We start from the raw sequence: 27,163 nt of genomic DNA, 5'->3' as shown, positions 1-27,163 counted from the left end.
CGGCCTGGGGCCCGCCTCCTCTGGGCCCCGCCCCGCTTCCGCCCCATCTCCGGAGCAACGCCCCGGCCCCGCCCCGCCATGGCGCCCGAGGAGAGCACGGACACCACGCGCCTTCTGCAGAGTTTCGAGCGCCGCTTCCTGGCGGCGCGTGCACTGCGCTCCTTCCCCTGGCAGGTGGGCGGCGGGGCTCGCGGAGGGCAGGCGAGGGGCGGCTGGGGACGAGTGAGGGCGAGGATCCGGGCTCCCACCCCCGCCCTCCCCGCGGAGTGACGGCCTTGGTTCCCTCGCGCGTCGGGGCAGCACCTACGCTTCTTGTCCCCAGGTAGCGCCGAGGACCGCGAAGGCTGGTAGTGGGAGGTGCACCTGTGCGCACTTGGGATGCCCGCCCTGCGTCAGGCCATCCCTCCTCCCCTGGGCCCTTCCGCTCTGGGCTGCCTTTCCGGACTTGACTCTCGTGAATTGAAGGAATGCAAGGTTTCCTTCCAACTCCCTTTTCACTCGTGTTTTTAATGTCATGGACAGTTCACAATAATTTTCATGACTTTTTTTGGTTAGCCAGTTATCATCCCGGCCATTGAGTAACAGCTACTGTTGCCCATTTAAACAGTCAACATCCTCAGGACAACAGGAGACCACATTGTAGTGAGCACGGTGACCAGGTCACAGACACACACCACCACCACCACCACCCACGCCAGGCCTGGGTGTTTCATCTGTATCATCAGCATTGGACAGAATCGTCTCAGCGGCAGCTTGAGGCTCTTAAGCCTCTAATGGAAGAGACAGGAAGTTACAAAGCTGGCCAGAAAAGGGATGAAAGGTTTCACCACCCCAGCCCTGGGGACCTGTCATTGTCACACAGGCCAGTGGCCGTAGCATCAGCTTTATTCTGCCAACGCAGGGGCTCTAATGACACTGCCTCCTTTATAATTCATGTGTGGTGAGCTCACTGGGGTGACTCCGTTGGGATATGTATTCCTCTTTGGGTCGGGCCCATGTGAAGGAGGGGTGGTTAGTCATCTGTAGTTCATTGACATCAACCATTTCGCATTCTGAGAGTTCATTTCTGGACAGAAAAGAATATGTACATTTTTTAACCTAAAATGTAAACCTTCACAACAGCCTCTGTAGGTTCCAATTCCATAATGACTCGAATTGTTCCCATGAAATAAATGAGTGCTTACTCTGTAGCAGGCCCATGCTAAGCTGTGCTTAGGCTGGCCCACAACAGCCAGGTGGTGGGTACTATTACTATCACTGTGTTTGACCACAAAGGTTGTTTGACTAGAAAAGAAGTAGAGTGCAGTAGTGGAGAGCCGAGACCTGAGAGACAGCCTGCCTGCTTGAATCCTGGCCCAATCCCATACAAGCTGTGTGACCTTGGGCGAGTGACTGCATCTCTCTGTGCCTTTGTTTTCTTATTAGTAACAGAGGAAATGTAAGGATGCTTACCTCATAGGACTGTTGTCAGGAGTACATAAGTATGAAGCACCTGACGCAGTGCCTGGCTCGTGGTAAGTTAATGTAAGTGTCAGCCAGTAGTTTTAGTCTGTCACCGAATATTTACTGAATGCTTTTCATGAGCCAGGATCAGCAGCATACAGATGAGGCTCTGTTCAAATGGGAGAGCCAGAGAATAAACAAGTAAATGAATAAACAAGAAAACACCAGGGGATGACAGTGGCTATAAAGACAATAAAACAGGGAAAAGTATCATCCAAGCAGGGGAGTCGGGGAAAGCCTCCCAGAAGGGGATACTTGAGCCAGGACCTGGACAGTGAAGCAGCCAGCAACCGTGGAAGGTCTTGGAGAGCAGGGAGAGCAAAGGCTCTCCAGTGAGAGGAAGCTGGGGCAAGGAAGCCGGTGTGCCTGGAGTGGAATGAACAGGGATGGGACGGGGGTGGTGGCAGATAAGGTCAAAGCGACAGGCCAGGGCCAGGTAGGTGTTTTATGGTGTAATAAGTTACTCTGGAGGAATGAAGTAATTTGCGGTGTCACACACCAGCTGGGCAGTCTGCCTGATTCTGGAGCCTGAGCTCACTGCCAGGCTGGAGTCCCGTGCAGGAGAGGACAATCCAGCTGGGCCGGGCAGCTATACATTCTGTATGTCCGCTTTAACTCAGATGTCAAGTGAAGGTGAGCCCATCAGGCACTGATGTCGTAGCTAACGGTGATTCCTAGCTGACCAGTGCAGCCACAGAGCTGGTCTGTGACCCAGGCAAGGCTAAGCAGCCGGGGGCATGCAAACCAAGAGTCTGTCTCCTGACATTCTTCCTGTGACTCATCCAGGTGTAACCCTGGAATTGTCAAGGTCAGGCTTTCAGCCGCCTGTGACTTCCACTTCCAATTGGCCCAGGTCCCTGGGGAGAGATCACTTAGCGAGTTGCCAACATGTCCTATTGCATGTTTAATGTTCCTGTGAAAATGCCCTTGAGATCTCTCTCTCTCTCTCCCTGCCTCTGTCTCTGAATAGAGCCTCGAAGAGAAATTAAGGGACTCTGGTTCTGAGCTGCTGCTGGATATTTTGCAGAAGGTAAGAATCACAGAAGCACTGAGGTGCATCACCAGCCTTCTGACCTTCCCATGAGGACAGGACGGAAGTGCGGGGGGTGCACTTGTATCCTTTAGAAAGAAAGACACTGCATTTGGTTGGAAGCACCTCAGAGAGTTCTGGCTCTTGTTTCCTTAGATGAAGATATCAGAATATACAAAAATCTTCTTGAGAGGAGGGAATCTGGGGGATATTTTTTAAACTGTCTACAGAGAAAACAGAGATGACAGCTGTGGGAACATCTAGCATCTGCTAGCTGTTCAGAGACTTTCTTCTTACATTTAAGGAAAAAATAAGGAGGCGAGTCTTGCCCGTTTATGTCTCTTCTAGACATAGATGGGCCCCTGCTTTTTGGAGGTGGGCTTTGGATTGCAAGGTGCATGTGAGTAAGGGTATATGTGGAACCACCACTCTGCTTAGCCTGGCTCCACCGTGCCCCGGGCCATGTGGACTGAGTGCACATCACATTGCATCCTGGCTCGCAACCCTCTGAAGGGTCATGAAGCCTCAAAACCCAAAGCTATGGACTCTCCCCCCCAAAAACAAATGCACCAGATATATTCTGCGTACACGTTCAGAGGAGTCACACACACTCCTCCAACCATCCAGGGAGCCCGGGTTAGGAATTCCTGTGTGAGTGTGAACCCGGAGTAGCCATCTGATCCCACGTGGAGAAGGGGTGGCCGTAGCTAGGGAGGACCTCCAGGGCATCCAGTGTTCAGGACTGTGGGCTCAGAGATGTCCAAGGTCATTGTCTTGCTGCCTGCTCTGATTCTCACCCTGCACACCACCGGCCAACTAGGAAGCCCTTGAAGGGCTGTGTGGGTCTTTTGTTACCATGAGTCAAATCATGTCCCTCCAGCCAACAGGCCCCATGTGACCCAGTCCCCACCCTCATTGCTCCTGTTGTCCTGCTCTCCTTCCCAAAATGCCGGGCTGTGGGCACCTTGGAGCATACACAACTGTCCCCTCTGCCTGGGTCTTGCTCCCCTGCTCTTTGCTCTCTAGGTTTCCATTGAAGTACGGCCCGAAAGCCCCCGTCCCCTTCACCACATTCCAGGCTGAGCCGCTCATCTTCTTCTGTCCCCGCCATCATGGCACTTATCATGGGCTGGCTCCTGCCCATCTCCTCGGCCTGGGATGTGAGCTCCCGAACAGGTGCCAAACTGCCTCGTTCCCACCGTTTGAGCTCTCGCTTCTTCCATGGAAGCCAGACAATCCCATCCCACACTTGTCCTCACTAAAAGCTAATTCATGCTGACTGCCCTGGGAAGTGGTGTGTCTTAGTCCATTCCAGCCGCTATAACAGAATATTATAGACTGGGTGGCTTATAAACAGTAGGGATTCATTTCTCACAATCTGGAGGCGGGAAGTCCAAGATCAAGGCGCCCTGGGCCTGTCAGATTCAGTGTCTTGTACGGGTCTGCTTCCTCGTTCAGAGCGCCGTCTTCTCACCGTGTCCTCATATGGTGGGAAGGGCAAGGGAGCTCTGTGAGGTCTTTCTTTTAAGGGCACTAATCCCATTCATGGGGGCTTCACCCTCCTGACCTAATCACCACCTCATAGAGTCACACTGGGGCTTAGATTTAACATATCAGTTTGGGGTGGAGGAGACATAGACATTCCGTCTATAGCAGGGTGTTAGTTTGGGTCCATATGTCTCATGTACCTGCCCAGAAGGGGCGTTAGAAACACTGCCACAGCCTGTCCTACTGTACAGAGAATTTTGTTTAGGAAAGGGCTTATTCTAAGACTCTTTCAGATGCATGAGCGTCATCTGGGGCCAGACCCCTTGTGTCTGTACATGTCTGCTGAGGGATTGGGTAACTGGGGTTTGCCCTGTGTTCACCTAAAGCTCATGGGAGACACGTGTCCTTTGTCCCAGACCGTGAAACATCCTCTGTGCACGAAGCATCCACCGTCGGTAAAGTACACCCGGTGCTTTCTCTCGGAGCTCATCAGAAAGGTAAGTAGTGGGCACTGTCCATCCAGTAGCCAAATAGCATCTGGGACTTGGCTGGCTCTCCAGAGGTGCGTCCTCTGCCCAACTTGGCCTGTTGGAGCTCAGATCCATCCCATGCCCTTTGCCTGCCTACAAACCCCCCCATAGCAGGGGGCCCCTTGAACAACTGGCTACCAATCAGAGGCCATGGGGGGCAGAAGGAAAGGAGAGGCCAGGGTACTTCTCTCACTCTGCTTCGAGGGGTCTCTGGTAGCAGCTGCATCTCCTCTGTGGTCCCCCATGAGGGTTCTCGTTCCCACTAGGCAGCCCTGAGCGCTGGAAACCCTTCTCTTTCTGTCCTGCTAGCCCTAGGGCTTTTGACAGTTTCCTGCTCTTACCAGTCTCTGAATTGCCACACTGTCCCCATTGGAGGTTTGAGGTCTTGCAGTGCCTTTATAACTGACTCCCCTTACTGCCTTCTCCTCAGTGAACTAACTACGTGGAGTGGTTCTTTTCCTGACTGATGCAGGATGGATTTTAAGGAAACCCAAACCTGCTGGGTTTCACGTTAGACTGGACTTCCGGGTGGCGGGACGTCATGGTCAGCAGCAGGCCAACGTGGTCAGCCCCTGAACATAGGGGCCATGCCTCACCCAGGCTTAGCACATGGAACGATCCCGGCTTCACTATCTTCCTCCCCGGTTCCCACCAACGTGGCACTTCAGCATCACCAGCAGGTTTCCCAGCACTTCCAGGAGAAGTGTGGCCACCTGATGCTCCCCCACCCCACCCCACCCCCAGGCATACCGCAGATGGGAGGGGTGCCCCCTGATGAAACCACACCCCGTGATGTGTAGTGCCCGCCCTTGTGGCGTTTGCCTGCTCCCAGTTCAAAGCACTGTTTGTTTTCTCCATCCAGGATGTCATGAGAGCACAGAGCTCTCTGTCCTTGCCACATGGCAGCTCTCCCGCAATCCCATTTCTGCTGCCTTAGGCTACACCTCTCTGAGATACCCCAGATCCCCTCACCTGGTGGCCTGTATTAAGTCACTCCATCCCAAACCGCCCCTCCAAATTTGGTGAAAATGCTCCAGCCAGTTTTGGATGTCAGAGTAAAAGCAAATAGGCAGGGGGGACCTGTGTTTGATTCGTGTGGGTCAGTTTAGAGCTCTTGCTGAAACTCTCGCTCCACCTGCCCACAGCATGAAGCTGTCCACGCAGAGCCATTGGACGAGCTGTACGAGGCATTGGCAGAGGTCCTGACAGCCAAGGAGCCCACCCAGTGCCATCGGAGCTATCTGCTGGTACGAGATGTGCGCCGTCATCCCCACACAAGCCAGACGCCCCCTCTACACAGAGTTAAAACTCAGGCTCCGCTCAGCCTCCCATGGGCTCAAATCCTGACTCATCAGTTCTGTGGTCTTAGATGGGGTCAGTTAACCTCCGTGAGCCTCAGTTTCTCAACCTGTAAACCAAGCATTTCCGCACATAACGGTACCTATCTTATGGGGTGTCTGGGGGTTAAATTGGGACATGCACCGTAATTGCACGGAAGGGACCCGGTGCTCAGTCCCCAATAAGTAGTAGCTGGGTGGATATCATAGGACGGCAGTCGCTTCCCACTCTCCCCAGCCACCATCCTCACCGGCCTGACCCAATACCTCCGCCTTCTGACTGACCTTCCGGCTTCTTGCCCCACAAAAATCCATTCTACAAATAACAGCCAGAGGGAGCTTGGATGTTTTGTTTGTTTGTTTTTAACCTTTTACTGTAAAATAAGACATAGATACAGAAAGCACACAAAAGAAATATACAGCTTATTGAATCATTGCAAGGCGGCCATCGTGGTAACCGCCACTCCGGTCAAGGGGCAGAATTTGGCAGCCAGCCACAAGGCCCCCCATCTGACCGTTCCCCATCCTAGCCCTCCCTCCCTTTCATGGTAACCACTCTAATGATTTGTCACTGCCCTGTCCACCTCTGGACACTGGTGTTTGGTCTTGACCATGGACTCGGTCTGGCTGTGTACATCTCCCTTCATCCTGAGGTACCCCCCACCCCAGCTCTTTCTTTTCCAGGCAGTGGTTCTGTTGAACAGCCCTGGTGGTTTGACCTGGACAGCTTTTCGCACCTGGCTTTTGGTTGCACACACGTGGTGCTATTCAACTTGTTCCTCCATCCTCTGTTTCCCAAAAATTGGTGTCTGGATTCAAAGACCCGCTGAGAGTCATGTCCATTTGATCCCTTCGGCAAGAACACAATATGGGGTCCCGGGAGGTGCATCATATCTGTTTTTCACCCTCTTAATGATAGTGGTTATGGATGCCGAAACCTTACACTCACCAATCCGTTGGAGGATGGAAAGGGGTGACTTTCTGATTGTATCATTTTGTTTTCATTCAGTAACTGGAAAAGTTTTATAAGGAGATGCCTCCTTTCATCCACTATTTGGTTGCCCACTGGTACAACTCATAGAGGAAAGGAGGATATAGGCTTGATCTTTCCTTTTCAACATAGTGAATTGGTTTCTTATCATCCCCAGAAGGGGTACATTTCATTGCAAATTGTGTGCTTATTGGACCTCAAAGTGTGCTATTTTCTCTCCTTGAGTCTCTTAAATATGTTTCTCCATTTTCTTCTACATAAAGCATTGCTGTGGAAAAGCGGTGATAATCTAATTTTCTTTCCCATTTATGCCCCATGCCCTTTTCTCTTAGACGATTAAAGGGTTTTTTTCTTGGGGTTGGTTGCTCTGGGCCAGTGATCTCAGGTACAGTGTGTACTCCTTCAATATTTATTTCAAATCTCTGCTTTTTCAGGAATGCTTTCCTGAGTTACAATTTTTACTACTTGTTCTTTGCTTTCGTTTTCCATAACAAAGTACGTAAAAAAATGGGTGGCTTAAACAAAAGAAATTTATCATCTCACAGTTCTGGGATCTGTAAGTCCAAAAGCAAAGCCATCATGAGGGTTGGTTCCTTCTCGGGGCTGCAGGGGAAGGATGTGTTCCAGGCCTCCCTCCTGAGTCTTCTCCTGTGTCTCTTCACGTGGTCTTCCCTCAGTCTTGTGTGTGTCCTAATTTCCTCTTCTTCTGAGGGCACGGTCATACGGGGTTGGGGCCCACCCTAAGGACCTCCTGTTAACTTGATTCCCCCTGTAAAGACCCCCTTCTCCACATAAGGTCACATTCAGCAATCCTGGGGATTAGAATTTAGCGTATGAATTGGGGGGCGGGCCACAGGCCGTAGTAATCTCTTTCTTAATTTCTTTTTGATTTTTAAAAATCACTCCTTTTCACCTCCTACCGTGTTTCCCCGAAAATAAGAGCTAACCGGAAAATGAGCCCTATCATGATTTTTCAGGGTGACACCCAGTGAACATAAGCTTTTGGAGCAAAAATTAATGTAAGACCCGGCCTTCTTTTCGGGGAAACACAGTATCTCTCTTGAGTTTATTTTTTGTTTTGTTTCTCTTCTCGTGTACCTTCGCGTAGTCTTTTATTTCTGAAATGATGTTTTTTTCTGTTATCCTCACACATTTCTGAGTGTTTCTAGTTGCCGTTCAGCCCTTGCCCGGGGTCCCTCCTTCCCCTCCAGACTGGGGGTGGGCAGGTTCCCGCCCACGTGTTCTCCCTGTTCTTGGCCAGCCCACGTTTCCCGTGAGTGAGTGTTGGCTCTGGGTTCCTCTGTCCACAGGTCCTCCACGCTCCCCCATGCTTCTCTCTTCTATTTCCACAGACACGTTGAGTATGAGGGTTGTGTCTGTTGTGGTTTTCCCTCATTGTTGGCATTTTTCAGGTTCCCAGAGCTCCCTGTCACCCAGTTTTGTTGTAACTGTTGTCCATGTCTCTCTGCTCTGTCTGTTCTTATGTGAGGATTCAGAAAAATTCAAAACTACACTGCAGCGGGGCCGGCCCGGTGGCTCAGGCGGTTAGAGCTCCACGCTCCTAACTCCGAAGGCTGCCGGTTCGATTCCCACTGGGCCTGTGGGCTCTCAACCACAAGGCTGCTGGTTCGCTCCCGCAAGGGAGGGTGGGCTGCGCCCCCCTGCAAACTAGAAATGGCAACTGGGGGCCTGGAGCTGAGGCTGCACCCTCCACAACTAAGACTGAAGGACACAGCTTGACTTGGTAAAAAAGGCCTGAAAGTACACACTGTTCCCCAATAAAAATAAAAAAATCAAGGAGTGCCATGAAAAAAAAAAGAAAAAAAACTACACTGCAGCCATCTTCCTTGAGCCCCCTGAAAGGGATCCCCAGAGTTAAGAGGTGAATTGGGATCATGTCACTCACCTGCTCAGACCCACCAATGGCTTCCCTTTGTGGCTTAGACACCCAATCTTCATTCCTGACGTGGCCCACGAGGCCGCATGCCCTGCCCCCGGCCTTTCTGTCTTACCCAGGTCCTCCTGCTCAGCCTGTGCTCCAGCCCCCAATCTTTCTCTTCCTTGAACTCACCAAGCACAGTGCTGCCTTAGGGCCTATGCACGTGCTCTGCTGGAATACTCTGCCCCTCGAACCTCACACTGCTTCCCTTCTCCTTTTCCCCCAGATCTCAGGTCACATGTCACCTCCAAGAAATTGTCCCGGACCCCCCGCCTCCAATCTTCTACTATCGTGTTGGTCCTTTTAGTTTCTTTGCAGCACTAGAAAACTGTGAAATTATCTCATTTGTGTATTACGGTTGGTATCCCCTACTGGCATGTAAGTTCCATAAGAACAGGGAATGAGTTCATCTGGTCATGGCTGAATCCCCAGCACCCATACTGGATGCTCAGGGGGAAAAAAATGAATGAATGAACAAATGAATATTTACAAACTGCAGAGACCTGAAACCCCTGAACTCAGAGACAGCCAGGAAACCACCCCTGGGTGATTGCATGTTGGGGTTACCATTCTCAGCGGGCCCCAGGTTGGAGAACATTTTTTCAGGACTGCATGTTCCATGGAGCACGTGCCAGCAAGCCAAGTGTGGGGTCCCCCATCCGTTTTGGGAACAACAGGAAAGTCCAAAGGCCAGAGAATTCCCAGCCCCAAATATTGAACTCAGGCCCCACACACGAAGACTTTTCACATATAGTTCATGATACCAGAGTTGTGACTTTTTTGTTAATAATTATAGATTCACAGAAAGCTGCAAAAATAGTACAGAGAGGTCCCATGTGGCCGTCCCCAGCTTTCCCCAGTGTGAACATATGACACTCGTGAGCATCATAGCCAGGACGCTGACACTGGCACATTGCATGCATCATTCAATGTCATGTGTCACACATGGCGATCTGCGCAGGGACCACCGCAGTCAAGATACAGAACGGTTCCGTCACCACAGGCACCTCCCCCAAGCCACCCCTGTAGAGTCACACCCACCCCCATCCCTACCATCCCTATGCCCGGCAACCGCTGATCTATTCTCTGTCTCCACAATCTGTCACTTGAGAATGTTAAATAAATGGGATCACTCAGTCGGTGACCTTCCGAGACCTGCTTTTTGAGCTCAGCATAACACCCTTGCAATCCATCCAGGCTGGTGCCACGTCACTAGTTTGTTCCTTTTCGTTGCTGTGTAGTATTTCATGCGTGGATTTACCAGTTTGTTTAATTGTCTACCTGTTGTGATTTTTTTTTTCTTTTTAACGCCAGCTCCATATCTTCTGGTAGCTGGATAAATTCTCTGTCCCTGTCTCCATTCAGCCTTCCGGAGACTCGGTCACGCTCTCTGAGAGCACAGCCATCATTTCCCATGGCACCACCGGCCTGGTCACGTGGAACGCAGCTCTCTACCTTGCAGAATGGGCCATAGAGAACCCAGAGGCCTTCACTCACAGGTGACCTCGGGGTGCAGGGCGGGGCACCGAGGTGGCTTTGCCCTGGCACAGTTGCAGACACACATCTCCTCCTCCCACCCAGGACTGTCTTAGAGCTCGGGAGTGGAGCTGGCCTCACAGGCCTGGCCATTTGCAAGATGTGCCATCCCAGAGCGTATGTCTTCAGCGACTGTCACAGTCGTGTCCTCGAGCAGCTCCGAGGGAATGTCCTTCTCAACCACCTCTCGTTGGAGCCAGACACCACCACCCCTGTGGAGCACCAAGGACACGACACCCGCCATTCAGAGAGCCCCAGGGTGACAGTGGCCCAGCTGGAATGGGACACTGTGACAACCCCTCAGCTCGCTGCCTTCCAACCAGACGTGGTCATCGCAGCAGGTACCACCTCGCCCGGGCCACTGGAGCGAGCCCTGCGGTTCCACCCAGCTCTCGGCTCAGGGGCAGGGACAGTGGACACCTCGAGGGGCAGAAGTGGGTCATGATGAGACTTCCGGAAAGGTCATTGTGGGCCTCCAGGTGACATCAAAGCACAGGGTGTGCCTCCTGGGTGCCCTAAAGCCACAGTCCCCCTGTTTGAGAAAATGGTCACACACGCTCCTATTGTAACGGTTCCATCAGGTAAATGAGCCTGGCTCTTCCCAGCAAGGCCTGGAATAAACAGAACAGGGCCCAGGGCACTAAGCCAGGTTGACCTATTAGTCAGGCCACATCCGAGTACACAGACTTTTATGTCCCTCTCCGGGCTGAGAGCCGCTTCCTGGTTGCTATCTAGAACCAAAATGAAATGGCTAGAGCAGCCCCGTCTTCAGACTTGGGGGCGGGGACGGAAATGGCCATGGCAGCCTTGTCTTCAGGGCCACAGAGAACAGCACAATTTCCCCAGGACCGTGTCTGATTCCTCTGTATGTCGTGAGAACCCACAAGCCTTGGGTCTGACCATCATGGAGTCAGTCAGGACAGGAGCCCTGAGTGCCCCTCCCCCCACCCTGGCTTCCCTCACTGCGTGGACACCATATGTCTGCATCCGCGAGGAGAAGGGCTCCTGCATGTCTGTCCTTCTGCACGCCCCAGTGTCTGTCAGACAAGCCCCCCACGGAGGGGAACTACCCACTTCTAGTGCAAGGACAGGGTCCTTGAGAAAAGGGGCATCTGCCTTGCTTACCCTCTGCCAAGCTTGCCCGGTCCTGTCTGGCTGATAGCGCTGGACCACAGCCCTGAGACCCACAGGCCCACAGTGGCCGGAAACACAGAGCCTGAGCAGCACCCCCAAGGTAGCACCCCGCCCTGCAAGCCCGGCTTGTCCCGCCACACCACAGAGAGCAAGCGGCAAGCTGCTGAACAAAGCAGCTCAGGCAGAGTCAGGGTTTGCTTTATTAAGTATCTTCTAAATAGGCCGTAGGCAAAGAATTGATTTTTTTTTTAAAAGAACAGCCGTGATATTTTTCGGTTGTTGCGGTGTCTTTCAGCAGCTTTTTTCTTCTCTCCTAAGGGTTTTCTTTTTTTACCTGCATAATTTTCTTTCCATCTAATACTAGAATTGCTGCTTTCCAGGCCCTCGCCCTGCTGCCGAGGTTGGCACGACCCAAGAGCCCCCCATACTGGGGGTCCCCCATCCTAGAGGGAGCCCCTGTCAGTAACCGGGGTTTTCATCGCAGACGTGCTGTATTGCCAGAAACGATCCTCTCCCTGGTCGGGGTCCTGCAGAGGCTCTCAGCGTGCCGGAAGGACCAGCAGGCTCCTGCCGCCTATGTTGCTTTCACCGTCCGCAACCCAGAGACGTGCCAGCCTGTTCACCACCGAGATGGGTGAGCCCCAGGCCCCGGGACGGGATGCTGGCTCTGAGAGGCCACCCCAGCGTGCAGGGCCACTGCCAGCCCACATGGGACTCCAGGGAGGCAAAAATCAGGGACATAAAAGAATGTGCCCTGAAGACCAACCAGGAAGCCCCATACCACATGATGTGCTGGGCTGATCACCCCCACCCTAGAAGTCAGCAAAGGAGGCAGGACTAGAGAGTGGGTTATGGGGCGGCTCGTACCATGATTCCGGAGGTCTGAGACCAGTGGCCCTACTGTGTGTTTATAGCAAGTTTTGAGAGCCTTGGGCCTGTTTCCTTGTCTGTGAAGTAGAAGGGATGGCAGATGCCAGTGGGTGGTCAGGGTGGATGAGGTTTCTGGCCACACGGGTGGGCCCCAGGCTCTAGAGGCAGATCCCATCACCCGTGGGCTGGGTTGTCACTACCTCCAGGTCACCTGTACCGTGGAAACATCCTCCTGGGAGGCGGCACAGGACCTGGCACGCAGAGAGCACTGGGGAAGACGGTAGCTGCTATTACTGGATTAAGCACCCAGTAAATGGAAGAGCAAGGGGTGACTTTAGGAAATAGGGAGGGGTCCTGCCACTTGCAGCTCTGAATTGGCACTGCCATGGGCCGGGCACTATCCTCAGATCCCCTAGCAGCTGGGAGGGGTGTGCTGTCATCCTGCACCTCACCCATGGAACACTGGGTGCAGGGAGGCTAAGTGACTGCCCAGGCTCCAAGGAATGGAGCCAGGCAGCCGGCTCCTGCTCTCCACTCTGCCCCACTACCCCACCAGCACCACCCTGCAATTCCCACCACATAAGAGGCCCGACCAGAGCTTCCGACGTGGAAGCAGTACAGGACCCTGTTTGCCCCAACCTCCCCCCGCTAAGCGAAGCCCCGCCTACAGCAGCCTCTGCTCACAAACACAGGTACACAGAAATACCTGAACACCCACCCACGTATGCCCATGTCCCATTAGTGGAGTGCTATGCAGCCTCAAAGAAAGTAAAGTCATTCAGATACTTATGGGAAAAAATATCTACAATATATTTTAAGTGAAGAAAACAAAGTGCCAAACAGCATGTATAAGCTCATTTTATTTAAAAAAATAATCATCTTCATATTAAACATCATATGGGGGAAAATCTGGAAGAATATACACCAGTTAGCGGTTGTTATACTTGGACAGCAGGGTTATAGAGGCTTCTACATTTTTGTCTATTTCATATTTTTTCATTCATAAAAAATTGATCACAAAATGATCCTCTAACAGCTTTTCAGACATCTGTGCTCGTGAAGAGGACAGGAGCCCTTTTGGAAGTGCATCCTGCTTTTGCAAGGAGGCACTGAGCTAAGCAGTCAGGCAGAGTGCATTCAAATCTTGGCTCCTCTGGAGCTGCTCCCGGTGACAGGGTGGGGGACAGGTACAGAGAGCAGCAGGGAACCCAGACAGGCTGAGACCTTCCGGGGATGGGCACGGCCCGCTGAGCAGAGGCAGGAAACCTGGCTGCCGTTTCAAAACTCCATTCCTGGTCCCACCCCTGGAGGCTGAGTCCAGTCTGGATGGGGCCTGGAGATCTCGTTTTGTACACCCCCCTCACCTCCAGGCTTGTCCTGTAGCCCCACACTGATAGGGGTGGTGTCCTGTCCCCAACCCCACCATCCTGAGACGTGTGCTCTGTTTCCAGGCCGGGTTGGAATCTCATGGGAAGCACTGCCTCGTCACGACCAGAAACTGTTTCCCTACGAAGAGCATTCCGAGACAGCCATTCTGAAACTAATGCTGTAGGTTTACACACGTTTTCAAAGAGTACCATGAAAATTAAATCGCTGTCCTGGAAAAAATTTTTATGTGGGAAACTGATAAACTTTCACCGGACTTGAATGTTTGAAGAATGTTAAATTCCGGGTCAGGAACTACAAACTGTTCTAATAAAATATAAACTGTTCCAGTGTGTGGAGCCCCTCTTCTCTCAGCATTTCCGGTTCTGAAGCAAACTACCATCAGAGATGAAAATTTTGGCTCAGAGATAAGCATTTCATGTGTGCAAGTAAAAACACACATATCAAGTATGTTTTCCCCATCCTGGACACACATCCCTCACGAAGCCAAGCCCACAGCACACATGACACGTCTCTGCTCTGACAGTGCAGTGGACTGGCTGTGTTTAAGGCAGGAATCAAAACAGGGACACGACAGGGCAGATGCTGGGAAAGGCAGATACCAGGAGACAAAACGGGAGATGTTGAAGACGCCCAGGCAAACAAGAGTAATAAACTGGGGGAAAGAAAGCACTCAAACAAGAGGAGAGGAAAAGAGAGGTGGTTCAGGGCCTCCAAAGAAGAAACCAAGCGGACCAGATTTCTGGGCGTGAAACTCCTCCGCATTAAAATAACTTCATTCCCCAGGCTACATGCGCTGCTGTCTTTTCAGCTGCTGTCCACTGGGAGGCGCTGCTCGAAAGAGTTGGCCCAGGGACCGGGCAGCAGCTGGAAGAGGCTTGAAGAGGGAAGTGTCCCTGGCTTCTAGAGTGGGGAGGAGAGGGGAGCAGGGAGGGGTTCGCGTCAGCCTGAGGGGCTTTTTCCGACATCCAGCACCGGGATACGCTCAGTGGGGTTCAGTCTTTGGTCCAAGGGGTCATGTCCATAAGCAAAGGGAGAACCGTCTGCTTCCAGCTCTCATCCCAACGAAGCTGCTTGGACTCCTGGAGGTTCTTCCGGAACTGGTTCAGTTTACCAGCAGGATCAGGAAACTTTGAGAAAAGCATCTAGGAAAAAAAAATGACCAGAACTTCCCTCGTTGCGCTTCCCGCCAGCCTGGACTCCCGCCCCCCACCAAACACCAGCTGCCAGGCCAGTGATTCTCCTGAAACCCTCCCTCAGGGGCCGCACTACCACCACCAGCATCCTGGAGCCTCCAGTGGCCTCCCTGCACTTGCACTGGCAGGCCCAGCTTCCACACTCAGCCCGATGAACCGCTCTCAAACAGCTTGGACCCCCAAGTCCCCAACCCCACAGGCCCCCTCCCTCACTGGGCAGACGAGAGCCCTCACGGCCAGCCACGCTCCCTGTCCTACGCTGCTCCGACCTGACAGAGCAGCCAAGCTGCAGTATCCACCATCCACTCACCGTGCCCTGCAGCAGCTCCCGGCGTCTGCCGTGCTGTTCCTTCCACCCAGAGCACCCACCCCTCAGCCTCTGCCCAGCACTATCCGGCCCACGTGCTGGGAACAAGACAGTCGTGTTCTTTCCAGTTTTGCTAAACTAAGTCACGTGTCTGCAAACTACAGCCTGTGGGCCGCATGCAGCCCTCCATGTGTCTCTGTAAATAAAGTTTTATTGGAATGCAGCCACATCCTTCACTCATAGATACTTCTATCTAGGCCTTTCCACAAAGTGTGCTGCTCTTGGTCTCAATTGTCAAAAGTGATGTATTCCTCTTTGTCATAAGAAGTAAGTGCCCCTTGAAGACTCCCGCCCATCTTCCAGGAGCCTTCCCTCCTCACTCTCCTTCCAGTGTGTGGGTGCCCCCTTCTGTCAGCATTTCTGGTTCTTGAGCAAATCACCATAAATCAGAAATGAAAATCACTCCCTCCGTGGCACACGCATTCTGCCTGTGCATCAGCTGTACAGTGAAAGCTCCATAACCCCCGACTGCAGGTGGGGCATGCTCTAATTCCCCAACTACTGAGGCCTGGCCATGCTCCCTCCCACTGCCCACCACAGGCCCACTGGGCTGCAGAAGGACAGAATCCAGGAGCACGGCTCAGCCAGCCTCCAAACCCCACAAGCCCGAGCATGGGAGCAGACACAGCTACCTGCAGCTGAGCTGCCAGTTCCTCCGAGTCCTTGAAGACCAGGCCGTTTTCCTCATGTTTCACAAGCTCGTGTAAGCTGCAGAGAGAATCGAGGGAGACCTGAAAGGGGCCTGCAGAAGAAACCGAACCCCCATGGTGCCCAGGCCACCACTGCCCTCCCAAAAGGAAAGCTACAGGTCAGGAATAGTCAGTCTGGTTTCAGTGACTCTGTTCTTAGATTTGGCGTCTGAAAAGAAAAACGACCTGGAAAGATACACATCAAAAACCCAAACCAATTCAGGGATGGAGGGATGGTGAACTGGGATTTGGACCTTTTCTGTTACATGGCTCTTTTCAGTGAGAACAGGCTCAGTGGGTTCTGTGTTTTTTTCCCTTAAGTGCACCCCCCACCCCACCCCAGAGGTAGGCTTGGCACATTAAGGGTGACTTTCCTGGGTAACCAGGCGGTTGACCCAACATGCAGAGCTCAGGTCACGGGGGTCTAACATCCTGGACTTCCCATTCAGAGGCTGGCTCCTGAGCCTGTGGCCGGGCAACTGTTTCTAGAACCTGTTCTAACACTGCCCTCTCCAAATGCCTATCTTTGCCAGGAAGAGTGGAGACATAGAATTACACTCATTTAACTGATTTGAATCCAAGTAAATGAGCTGACAAAAGGGACAGGGAGAGAAAGGGGGAAAAAAAAAACCCATGTAATTGTGCAGGCAATTCCAGCCACCATTCTATCCTTTGAGCACAAGGTCCGAGTCGAGATTTTAGGACACGTATTTTTCATCCAACATGAGCTCTAAGCGGAAGCCAACTCCTACAGTGGGACTTGGCCCCCCCACAGGACCACAAGGACTCCTACTTCCCAGGACCCCCTGGCTGAGCTGCACGGAGGCGGCGCCTTTCCAGGGGAAGGTCTGACCACATTGGGTCCCCCCAGCTGCTGATAAGGGAACCTAACCGCTAACTCCAGGAAGATTCCGTTTCTACTCCTACCATTGGAAGGTCACGGCGCACACAGGCAGGCAGCACCCAAACATGTCTACCACCTTCATGGGCAGGTCTAGGCCGCTGGAGGACTTGTGCAGACAGACGCCCAGGTCCGCTGACCCTGCAGGGCGATGGGGCCGTCAGATCGCTGACCACACATCCTGTAAGGGCTGTGGACCGACGCCTCTGGTGGGGGATGCAAAGTGGAAAGCGCCCCCACCCCCACATCCAATAGCTGAACTTGGCCAAGCAGCCAGGGGAGGGGTGGGGGCACGGCGGGGCTTCCCAGCTGCCTATCACTAACATTTGTAATTAAACTGACCCTTTTTCTACTTAACCACGATTTATTTTAAAAGAACTCATCGCAATTATGCTTAACGGTGCAGAGTTTCTGCTCGGCGAGATGAAAATGTTTTGGAAATAGTGGTGATGATTGCAAGACCCTGTGAATGTAATTCACGCCACTGAGTTGTATGTACACTTAAAAATAGAAAAATGGTAAAAATGGCAAACTTTGTTATATTTATTTTATCCCAATAACTAGGAAAAAACCCCATGGCAGATTCAACAGAAAAGCAGCTGTCACTATGAAAATACAGCCAAACAACTCCCTATCACGCAATACTGGCTGGAAGCGCCTGCCTACCAAGAGCTGTCTGCCTGGGACTGCTTACTACTGGCTGCTGGAAGATGAGGCAGCAGCGCTGTGTTGGCAGCAAGCCAACTAACTCTTCCTGTCTTTCTCCCCAGAGTAATGAAGATGAGAAGAGACAGAGGAAGGGCATTCTCAATGGGAGAGTCAACATTGACTCAACGTTTCACCCAACATTGTTTCTGCAACGGCCCTCCTGCGCTTGGGGAAAGGTGAGCCCCACCCAAGCCCGGGCCCAGCCTTCTGCCTGAATCAAAGAGCAGGACTGAATGGAGGGCATGGGGGCTGAGAGGAAGTAACCCTCTCTGAATCCCTTGGCAAACAGTTCCCAGGCCCACCAGGCAGGGAGGAGCTGGCATATCAGATGAGGGAATGGCCTCATCTTCTGGAGTTCAGCCAGAGCTCTTCCGACAGGTTGGCATCTCCCTGTCCCAGCAGGGCCCGAGACAGGGCCCAGACCAGCCTGAGGCCTGTGTGTATGGCCCTTGAGCTGAGAATGCTTTCGATTTTTAAAGGGTTGTAAAAAGAAAGACTATGAGATAGAGGCTGGTAAAATATTTACAATCTGCCCCTTTTCAGAAAGTCTGTCCCCTGCGCTAGAGTATTATTCCCTTTTAAACTGCAGCCCTCTCCCTGGTGGCCTCCTGTCAGGCATTCTTACCTAGAAGCAGGGGGTAATCCTCAGCCTCCAGCCATGGGGTACAGACCTGAATGTGCTGGAAATGCTTCTGGCCAATGAGACGGCTGTAATACTCTTTCAGAGGCCCTTTGCCTTGCAGAGAAAATCAGAGTCACTGCACTGGGCCCATCTCTGGCCCATCCCAGGCCTGAGAAACCCCAGCTCCAATCAAGTCCCCATTCAGCCCCTTCCAGAAATGCCCCCCCAGGGGTGTGCAAGCTTCCCCCAATGGGCTGGGAACATGGCCGGGATAAACTCTGGCTGGGCACCAGAGTGTCAACTAGACACAGCTTCTCACATGGACTGCCCCCGTGCCCGGCAGCTGTCTCAGGCGGCACAGCACGTCCAGTGGGCTCTGCCACCCCGAGTGCACAAGCTGGGGCAGCTGGCCCAGGCCCCGCCTCCTCCGACCACAGCTTTCTGCTTCTCTCCCCACTGGGCTACTCTGGAAGCAATTTTATGTCAGACAGTGGCCTCTTTCGTTTAAGGGGGAAAAAAGGGTGCCCGGAAACCACTGCAGAAGTGGAAAGCTCAGTATCTCTGAAATTATGCTGAGATTCAAATCTAGACTCCATGCCCTGCTGTGAGGACCTTCTGAGCCTCAGTTTCACCCTCTGCCAAGTGGGTGTACAAAACCCTATGTCAGAGAGCTGCCGTGAGGATTAGCGACAAGGAGTGTCACGTGCCTGATGTGGAGAAGGTAACAAGAAAGGCAGGTGACGTCCGCCCCCTCTACTGCCCCCAAGCTAAATACAGGAACATGGAGGGTCCCAGGCGTACCAGTTATCACACAGACCAGAGAGGGAAGGCTTTCTCCATCCAGGATCAGCTGTTCAAACTCTGTGTTTAAGAAAATAAATATGTGATAACCAGGATCACCGAGTCAGGTGAGGGAGAGGTAAGGCAGAGGTGTGGTGGCAGACAACTCCCAGACACAAGATCACTGCCTCAGGTGGCACTTCAGATCTAGGGCCTGGTCACTCAATGACCCAAATGCGGCCTCAGGGCCACCACCTCCACCACCCGTGTGCTCAGGCAGCCCACCCAGCAGCTCTGGGGACAGGAACTCTCTGCAGAGGACACCACACAAGGCCAAGCGGGCACCTCGCAATTCAACAGCCCCCAACAAGTTCAGCTCCTGATCGCAGCCACACACCTACTTTCTAATGCTGCCAGCAAGATGGAGAAGTCTTCATCCTCTACAAGAAAAGAGAACTGAATGTCACAGGTGGTTTCTAGATGCCTCCCCGCCCAGCTCAATGCCCTCCCCTTTCTCATGAGGGCCTTGGGGATCCCCGGGCACAGGCCTGGCAGGGATGAGAACGCAGGCTCAGCCAGGTCCTCTTACAACCCAAGTGCCCAGGAGGGTCGAGACCTGTCCAGCTCGTGCTGCTGACCAACAGGGCCGGCCGCCCATGAAGACATGTCACCATCCCGCTCCCAGCATCCCGCTCCGTGAAGGCCGACCTCTCCGTGGCCAGGTCTGAGGGTTCTGAGCTGACGGAGCGGAGACAGAGTTGTTAGATGCCACAGGACGGCGTCTCCCACCAGAGCAAGGTCCCGAAGCTCGGGTGTGGCCACATCAGAACCACCGAGCCCACCCTATCAGCTGACGCCTGGGCCCAGACATGCACTTGCTTTCTTTATCAATACTATTTGTTGCGAGGTGCTGACGTCACAACAGCCGGTAAGACCGCCTCAGCCCCTGCCTTCACCAGCTTACTGTTCTTATCATTCCCTCAACTTAAGACAAGGATGCTGTGACATCCCAGCTGGCTCTCAGGTTACTGAAAGGAACAAACAACTGGTGTGAAGAGCTGCTCAAAGGACCTTTCCTTAGCCCCCGAGACACCCCAGAGAACACACAGGTCCACAGACTCCGCCATGAGGTCAGGAACCCTTGGGCAGGAGGGTAAAGATGCCCACAGCCTAGCATTTTTCTTAAATGGCCAGAGACTAAAACAAATACTTCAGGCTTTGGGGGCCATGTGATCTCTATTACAAAATTTGGCTCCACTGTTGCAATGTGAAAGCAGCCATGGACAATACATGAATAAATAAATGGGCTGCGTTCCAGTAAAACTTTTTTTATGAACAGGCAGTGGGCCTGCAGCCATCATTGGCCAAGCCCTGGATTAGTGGATTCCCAGGTCTGCAGCAAGGAAACGGGACAGAGGCCAGGACAGCAATAAATACAAGAGAAGGCAGCTGAAGATGGGGGCTGGGGGACGGGAGACGGGGGACGCGGGATGGGAGACGGGGGACAGGAACCTACCTGGCCCTAAACGCAGAGTAGGTGCGGCCCAGCTTCATAAAGAGCCGGTGCTGCAGGTCCAAGGGCGTCTCTTTAAAGAAAGATGCGGGCTTGTCGTAGACAGTCACAGCTCTGCAATGAGATCATTGGGGGACTCTAAGAGTGGAGAAAGGCCTGAGGAACAGAAGACCCAGGAGAATCCAGAAAAAGAAGGGTACTTGGGGGAGCCAAGTCTCAGACAATAAGATGCTTTGCAGTGAATTAGGGGAAAATAGTACATTGCTTTATGTTCACACACACACACAAAAAAAAGCTTTGAATTACTCAGGGAAGCACAGAGAAAAGTTCTGACATCAGAACTGCCTGGGCCACCTGGCTGGCTGGGAAAGAAGCCCCAGCCGCCTCCTCCCTCAGCTTCCCAGTAACTATCTCCCAGGCCCCTGGGGATATCCAGATGCCTCGCCAACGTGACAGCAGGCACTGCAGCTGGGACCAACTGTGCTGGGACCCCTCGCCTCTCCAGACCCCTACTTGATGCCCCAGTTCTCTGCCAGGTCTTCCCGCATCGCGTTGGTCACACATAAGTTCAGGTGGGACAGGCGGCCACAGAGCTTCTCGTACCTGAAAAGACGTATCACTGGTCAGCCAGGAGCCCTGGCCAGGCGCCACCACCACAAGTGCCAGGTGACTCAACACCTTCCAACATAAAAGAGGCGGCAACACTGGGGTCTCCAAAATCGGGAGCACGCAGTGTCGCTAGCGAGGCACCTTCCAGAGTTTGTACTGAATTCCACCTGAACTATTATTTCCTTCACACCTTTAAGTCACATTGCTTTTCGGCTTAAATACAATTATTCCCAAAGGAAACTGCCATAAAAAGAAGAACAAAAATAAAGTCCCATTATTAAGTTTGAGCCACATTGTGCTGTTCCCTTCAAAGGCTGTGGGGCTGACGTTTGCTCTAAATGTATTACAAAGGGAATTGTGCAAATGTTAGAAAGATGTTAACAAATTAGCTCCAAACTGAGACTTGTGCCCTGATGCCAGGGCAGAACTGAAAAGGGGTAATGAGTGACTGCAGGTTGTTAAACACCGTTGGTGCACCACAGTCTGCTCCTCACTCAGGACACAGAGAAAGCTCCAGAGTTGGACCCTAGAACTGAATTTTGGTCCTCACATTTAATTGTGTGGCAAGCGGCATAATAGCTCTCAGCCTCGGTTTCCTGGCTTGTGAAAGGAGAGCTAATCACAGGGCATCCTCACTGGGGGGTGGTACAGACTGAATGGGGTAACGGCCATGGCCGGAGCCTGGCATGCACCAAGCAACCAGACTGCTGCTGCCGCTGCCAACACTGTTACTGCCATCAAGGAATGACCCATCAGGGCAAAGGCCAGCTGCCAGTGGCCTGAGGCTGCAAGTCCCCACTAAGGCAGATGTTATATACTTGATGTTATATGCAGAACACGACCAACTCTTCCTGTTCCAAGTGCAACCTGCTCCCACAGGCCCTTCTTCTCTCTCCCCGTCTCATCAGCTGCAGAAGACTGGGACCCCTATCCCCATCTTCCAGCAGCAGCCCCTGGTTTTTATTTGGGGATCAGGTCTGGGTGCACCTGGGACCCCAGCTCTCGCAGTGGAATACCTGTCCCAAGCTTGAGGCAACAGGGTACAGAAGCACCCCAGCCTCTGTGAGGGTCAGAGGATGGCAGGTGAGCAGGAGGCAAGCAGAGGCTCGCTCTCTCCACTGAGTCTGACAGGGTGGGAAGGGAAGCTCCCAGAACCTGAGAAAACCTCCAGGGGGGCATGTGGAGAGAGAGAGATGAGAGGGGTCCTGATGACACCCTTTTTGAGCTCCAAGTCAGCCATTTCTTTGGACTTTCCAGTTTCATGGGCCAACAAATGGCCTCCTTCACTTAGACCTGTTTCCATCACTTGTATCCAGCATCAGCCCAATTCCCAAGCCTTGCCCTCCCCCCACTGCGCACAGGGAACCGGCTTCAGCGGGTCTCACACTGGCCCTTCTTCCCACCCCAGTTTGGGGAAAAAGGTCTGTATCCTCCTCCTCCCAGACCCTCACCACTTGGCCAGCAGAACGAGGAGGTGATTGGGGCCGTGCACCAAACCCATAATGGAGTAGCCATAGTTGTGCCAGTCGATGACGAGCTTGCTCCCACAGAGGCAGCCCACAAACCAGCAGACAGCAATGGCAGGCAGGCCCGGGGGATTCTGGGAAAGAGAGAAACGTGAATAAAGAGGAGGAAACCAGACCATCATCAACAACAGACAGAGTGCAATGTACACGATCGATAAGCAGAAGACCCTCTTCCTCACTAAACAAGGTATAAAAGAAGCAAAACCAATCAACCTGAAAAGTCTATCATCGAAAATCCAGGAGACAAAAAAAATGGAACAGGTGGTACATTTTTCACCTATCAGAATGGAAACTCTGAAACACCGAACAACAGCTATCCAGTAGCACACCACATTTATTTTAAAGTGCATGAGTTTGGACCAAGCTCTTCTATCCCTAGGAATTTATCCCAAGGAAAAAGCTGGATCTGTGCAAAACAACATGTTCACTGATGCTCTCTGCCACATTAGTTGTAAAAGTAGAAAAAATTAGGAAGGATCCGAGTGTCCACTGAGACTAAATAAATCATACAGTAATGTACATCACATATTGGGATACAATGCAGCCAATTAAAAGGTGCTTCTATGTGTTAAAAAGCAGTGAATGGATGAGGATAAGAGTATTAACTCCAGTACCAGACTGACTACCTAGTTCAAATCCTGCCTCCAGCACTTCCTTGCTGTGTGACAATAGGCTATGTCCACAACCTCTCTGAGTCTAGATCTCTAAAATATAGGAAATATAAGAACTTACTCCTTAGGATTGTTGTGAGGGATTAAATGAGTGAATACATGTAAAACACTTAGATATGTACTAAGCACAATGTAAGATTTATCTATGATGACATAGAAAAACAGACTGGATGGGTACCAGAAATAGAATGGACACACACAATATAGGCTCCTACTCATGTCCTTGAAAGTTTATACACACATCATATGCAATTTATTTTCCAACTTGTGCATTTTTAAAAGGCTGGACCAATATATGGTGATGGAAAGAGAACTGACTCTGGGTGGTGAACACACAATGTGATATATAGATGATGTATTACAGAATTGTACACCTGAAATCTATGTAACTTTACTAACAATTGTCACCCCAATAAACTTTAATTAAAAAAAAAAAAATCTTTCCATGGGAATAAAATACACTTTTATAGTGTTCAAAAAAAAAAAAAAAGGGCTGGAATGTAAAGAAAACAGTTAACAGTGGTCCTCCCAGAGGGAAGCAGGGCTGAAGATACCTGGAGAAAGATGTAAGCTGCTGACTCCCTGCACATTAACTTCCAGAGCAAGTGCACGGCCTGAAATACAACTTTGACTCCATACTGAAGAATGTGCGGCCCAACTGCAAGTCAGAAAACGGCCGTCAGTACCGAAGGAGTTTTTGACAATTTGCAGATTCCTCCCAACACACAGTTCAGAGAAATCTGGAGTTGACTGTATCCTACCTGCAAGTCTCTGGAGTTCTGTCAAACGCACAATCCGAATTCTGTTGTTTTGCAAGAGTTCATCATGGGGTTTGGAGTCTGAAAAGAATGTCCCCTTTAATGTACCGGACAGGGCAATCTAATTTAAAGTCAGATGGTCCTGCAGCTCAGCCTGAAGAGTGGAGAGTGTTTTGGAAAATAAGATTTTTCCAAACCGCTCTGTTCCTCAACAGCCAGAACAGAGAATGAGGGCAATTCTTGTCCAGATTCCACCAGACTGTCCACAGAGAGAGGGCCTGAATCTTACTCATCCTTACTTAACACAATGCCTGGCACATAGTAGGCCCAAAAACTTATCTAGATTCCCTGGATGGTGGAATTAACCCACCACAGAGAGACCCCTAGGAAGTCCCACTCCACCCAGTCACCCTGGGATAGCAGACTCCAAACAGGGACCAAAGGCAACCAATGCTCTTCTTGCTTTTCCCTGATAGGGAGTTGAGCTGCCCTTTAGCTAAAGATGTCACATGGATGAAGGTGAAGAAGCAGACACACCTTACCCTGCACATGGGAGGACAAAGCGGGACACATTGCGCAAACAAGCAGCATCTGGCAATGCTCTGTCCTAAGGGTGAGGAATGCAGAGGAGGTAAGCTGCCTGCCTCCTCAGACACACCCTGGCAAGAGCAGCCTCAGAGACGTTGTTACCAGTACTGGCCGAGGAATCACACACGTGGCTTCCAGTTCATCTTTCCACTTACTAAGAGGATTAACTGACAACTATGCAATGAGTTCGTTTAGCTTAGCACGGTCTTGGCACATGGCAGGCGCTCTGTTAAAGCTGGCTGTTCCTAGAGACCCACCCAGCAGAGCTTGGGCAGAAACCTGGCAACAGCTGTCCAGGTCAGAACTGGGCTCGCCCAGTCTCAGAAAGCGGCCCCAGGGAGGAAGAGGAAAAGGGGCGTCCTCGCCCCGGCCCCTCTGGGGCGATCAAAGCCTCAGGTTAAAGGCTGAGAGAGAAGCCTCCCTCCCAGACCCCCGGGCACTCACTACAGAACCCCAGGAGGGTCACGGAGAAGCCGCGCTTGGCCAACGACAGCGCGTGGTACTGCATTCGGGGGCTGCGGCCCACATCGCCCAGCACCACGACGACCACGTGCCGGGCCGTGCGCCCCCGCTGCCTGCGCTTCCACGCGATCAGCAGCAGCAGCGGCAGGGATACGAACAGCGCCAGCAGGACCACGTAGGAGGAAGCCATCTTGGCGGACCGGCTACAGTCACGTGACCGCGCTCCCGCCCGCCAGGCGCGCTTTGCGCAGCCGCATATCGAACCCCCAAAAGGGGGTGGGGAGAAGGCAGGTGCGGGCGTGATTTTCTTAGTGGCACTACGCCCAACGTAGGAGGAGTTCCTGAGGGCCAAGAATTACTCGTATTAAGGTAAAGCTGTTACACTATGTGTGGCTCCAAGAACATTTTATTTCAAAGTTTAAGATGACTTCAAAATATAGTGAGACAACAATTTGGGTGAATCTCATAAGCATAATGTTCAGAAAAGAGGCCAGGTGCCAGAGTACATACTGTCTGGTTCCATCCATGTAAAATCAAAGCTAATCTTTGCTGTTAGAAGTCAGAGGAATGACTTGTTTGGAGGATCGGGGAGTGAGTGGGAGGGGGCCGTGGGGAGGTAGGAGTTAGGGGCGATCGTGTTCTGTGTCTTGATCGGGGTGCTGGTAATGTAGTATGTTCCATTTGGGAAAATTCATCCAGCAGAAAACTTATTCATTGTTTCAGGATATGTTTTGTACTTGAATAAAACATTTAAGGGCCGGCCCGGTGGCTCAGGCGGTTGGAGCTCTGTGCTCCTAACTCCGAAGGCTGCCGGTTCGATTCCCACATGGGCCAGTGGGCTCTCAACCACAAGGTTGCTGGTTCGATTCCTCGACTCCCGCAAGGGATGGTGGGCTGTGCCCCCTGCAACTAGCAACTGGCAACTGGACCTGGAGCTGAGCTGCGCCCTCCACAGCTAAGACGGAAAGGACGACAACTTGACTTGGGAAACAAAAAGTCCTGGAAGTACACACTGTTCCCCAATAAAGTCCTAAAAAATAATAATAAAAAGTAGAAAAATAAAACACTTAAAATATGAAGAGAAAGGGAAGAGAAGAGGACAAAGAATTCTCCATAGTAATGAGGGACCATGAGGGACCATTTCCCCCCTGACCCTCCAATTTCACTTCCCAAAGTAGCCACACTACAGTTTAGTGTGTGTCCATGTGGCCCCTTGCTGAGAAACACTGAGAGCATGTTGGTGAAGCTACCGCCATGGCGCCCACCTTTGGGGCTGCCCCAGAACCTGCAGAGCACCCAGCACAGCCACCACCTGCTCTCAGACCTGCCTCACCCACTTATACATTTGACAAAGAAACAAACACCACCACCACCCGGGATAAGAGCCAGGACAAGGCAGTGTTACGCCATATTTAGGCCAGGAGCAGAAACCTTATCTTAAAAGCCATCTTGAAAAAAAAAAAAAAGCCATCTTGAATTACCCAGATTGACTCGATTTGATTGGTTAGAACTCGAGATCTCAACACAGGGTTACCCTTCGATTGCCACAGGGGCCAGTGAGCTGTACCTGTTGGCATGTGTTTGTCTCCTAGGGGTTTATGATCAGTGGACCTGGGCGGTCCAGATGGCGGCCAGGGTGCCAGGGTGTGGAACCGGAGGGCTTGGTCATGCCCCAAAACCCTTTACTGCGAGAGGCAATGCAGCAAAAAACCCCTGAAGCATTGAAGGGGGAATTCCCTTAAAACTCCATACCCCCTTTTTGCTCAGGGAGGTTATGGTCTTTTCTAACCTGACTTCCCACAGCTCAAACACACCAAATAAATTCTAATAGACCAATTTTAGTCTCCCGCAACTCATTCACTGGTGGGAATGTAAAATGGTGCAACCACTGTGGGAAATAGTTTGACAGTTCCTCAATAGTTAAACATAGAACATACCACATTGTCCAGCAATTGCATCCTAGGTGTATATATCCTAGATAATTGAAGACAGGTTTTGAAACAAAAGTTTACATCAGTATTATTCACAA

General features: G+C 51.9%; 2 protein-coding genes across 2 annotated transcripts; one reads left to right on the top strand and one right to left on the bottom strand.

Annotated features, from left to right (window-relative positions):
- Positions 1–48: 48 nt before the first annotated feature.
- On the top strand, positions 49–13,931 carry EEF2KMT (eukaryotic elongation factor 2 lysine methyltransferase). The gene is given in 10 exon segments (XM_033101810.1): positions 49–174; positions 2,474–2,533; positions 4,438–4,518; positions 5,697–5,798; positions 10,184–10,317; positions 10,400–10,695; positions 11,973–11,984; positions 11,987–12,102; positions 12,104–12,122; positions 13,810–13,931. Coding segments are annotated over 10 exon segments (1,017 nt in total). The 5' UTR covers positions 49–78; the 3' UTR covers positions 13,911–13,931.
- Positions 13,932–14,707: 776 nt separating this feature from the next.
- Positions 14,708–25,346, bottom strand: ALG1 (ALG1 chitobiosyldiphosphodolichol beta-mannosyltransferase). Its single transcript, XM_033101809.1, has 13 exons — positions 25,117–25,346; positions 24,088–24,165; positions 23,881–23,984; positions 22,581–22,729; positions 21,034–21,123; positions 20,524–20,634; positions 19,624–19,745; positions 19,409–19,447; positions 19,029–19,088; positions 18,231–18,341; positions 16,924–17,038; positions 15,940–16,015; positions 14,708–14,889 (listed from the first exon to the last, which is right to left on the bottom strand). The coding sequence occupies exons 1-13, from the start codon at positions 25,322–25,324 to the stop codon at positions 14,740–14,742; spliced, it is 1,413 nt and encodes a 470-aa protein (XP_032957700.1). The 5' UTR covers positions 25,325–25,346; the 3' UTR covers positions 14,708–14,739.
- Between the last annotated feature and the right edge of the window lie 1,817 nt (positions 25,347–27,163).

Source organism: Rhinolophus ferrumequinum (assembly GCF_004115265.2).
Source record: "Rhinolophus ferrumequinum isolate MPI-CBG mRhiFer1 chromosome 15 unlocalized genomic scaffold, mRhiFer1_v1.p scaffold_54_arrow_ctg1_1, whole genome shotgun sequence".
NCBI classification, from domain to species: domain Eukaryota; kingdom Metazoa; phylum Chordata; class Mammalia; order Chiroptera; family Rhinolophidae; genus Rhinolophus; species Rhinolophus ferrumequinum.
The sequence above is the reverse complement of the archived record's forward strand: the minus strand, read 5'-3'. Positions and strand labels throughout refer to the sequence as shown.

Coding starts and splice junctions, on each gene's coding strand:
- ALG1 (XM_033101809.1), bottom strand. CDS start 25,324: ATGGCTTCCTCCTACGTGGTCCTGCTGGCGCTGTTCGTATCCCTGCCG. Junction 20,635..21,033: donor GCAGAGAACTGGGGCATCAA/GTAGGGGTCTGG, acceptor ATCTCATTGCAG/AGCTGTGACTGTCTACGACA. Junction 14,890..15,939: donor AACTGGCAGCTCAGCTGCAG/GTAGCTGTGTCT, acceptor TTTTTTTCCTAG/ATGCTTTTCTCAAAGTTTCC.